The sequence below is a fragment of the Trypanosoma theileri genome (genome assembly GCF_002087225.1).
Source record: "Trypanosoma theileri isolate Edinburgh chromosome Unknown TM35_Tth_17_V1, whole genome shotgun sequence".
Lineage (NCBI taxonomy): Eukaryota > Euglenozoa > Kinetoplastea > Trypanosomatida > Trypanosomatidae > Trypanosoma > Trypanosoma theileri.
The window spans coordinates 489699-490514 of NW_021639859.1; the positions used below are offsets into that span (position 1 = coordinate 489699).

The following is an 816-nucleotide window of genomic DNA, read 5'->3' on the forward strand; positions in this document are numbered from 1 at the left end:
ATTATTATTATTATTATTGGTATTCACTGCCATGTAGCGAAGCATAAAGAATGGAATAATGGACAAAGAAATCAGAAAAATAAAACGTGATAAGGTGTACACATCAAGATTGATTGTCAAATGGGAGAAAGAGAAAAGAAAAAAGAAAATTTGCGAGACTACGAAAAAAAAAGAAAGAAAAAAGAAAAAAAATCACTCAGCAACCACATAAATAGGTTCCTCTTGAGATTCCTTCACTAGAAAGTTCAACTGTACTATCTTCCTCCATATCCGTATTCTCAGTAGTAACACTTAGACCTGTTTTAGCGACCTTTAAGAACGCTTCACTCACAAACTCACCTGTTGCAGCAGATGTCTCAAAGTGAAGAAGACCATTCTCTAATGCATATAAAGACGCTTCATTATGTTGAATAGCTCGATTTTCAGAGAGATCACTTTTGTTACCTATAAGCATCACTACAACATCTTTTCCAGCAAGTTGTCGAACATCATTTAACCATTGCGGAACACTTTCATATGAGGAACGCTGCGTAATGTCATAGACAATAAGACAACCAACAGCGCCTCTGTAGTAGCTTCTCGTAACAGACTTATACCTCTCCCGCCCAGCTGTATCCCAAATTTGCAACTTTACTTTGCGTCCGGCAAGTTGAACAATTTTAGAACCAAACTCAACACCAATCGTCTGCGCCTGATCCTCTGAAAACGTATCTTCAACAAACCTATGAAGAAGAGATGATTTTCCTGTTCCGCTATCTCCGACAACGATTAGTTTCATCAATTGTTGGTATTTTTCAGACATTTCTGTCTATTCTT

General features: G+C 37.1%; 1 protein-coding gene across 1 annotated transcript; it reads right to left on the bottom strand.

The window, feature by feature from the left end:
- Nucleotides 1-196: 196 nt before the first annotated feature.
- On the bottom strand, nucleotides 197-802 carry TM35_000173220 (ras-related rab-4; the record flags this gene model as incomplete). The annotated part of the gene is made up of 1 exon (XM_029026401.1): nucleotides 197-802. The coding sequence occupies one exon, from the start codon at nucleotides 800-802 to the stop codon at nucleotides 197-199; it is 606 nt and encodes a 201-aa protein (XP_028882516.1).
- Nucleotides 803-816: the final 14 nt, after the last annotated feature.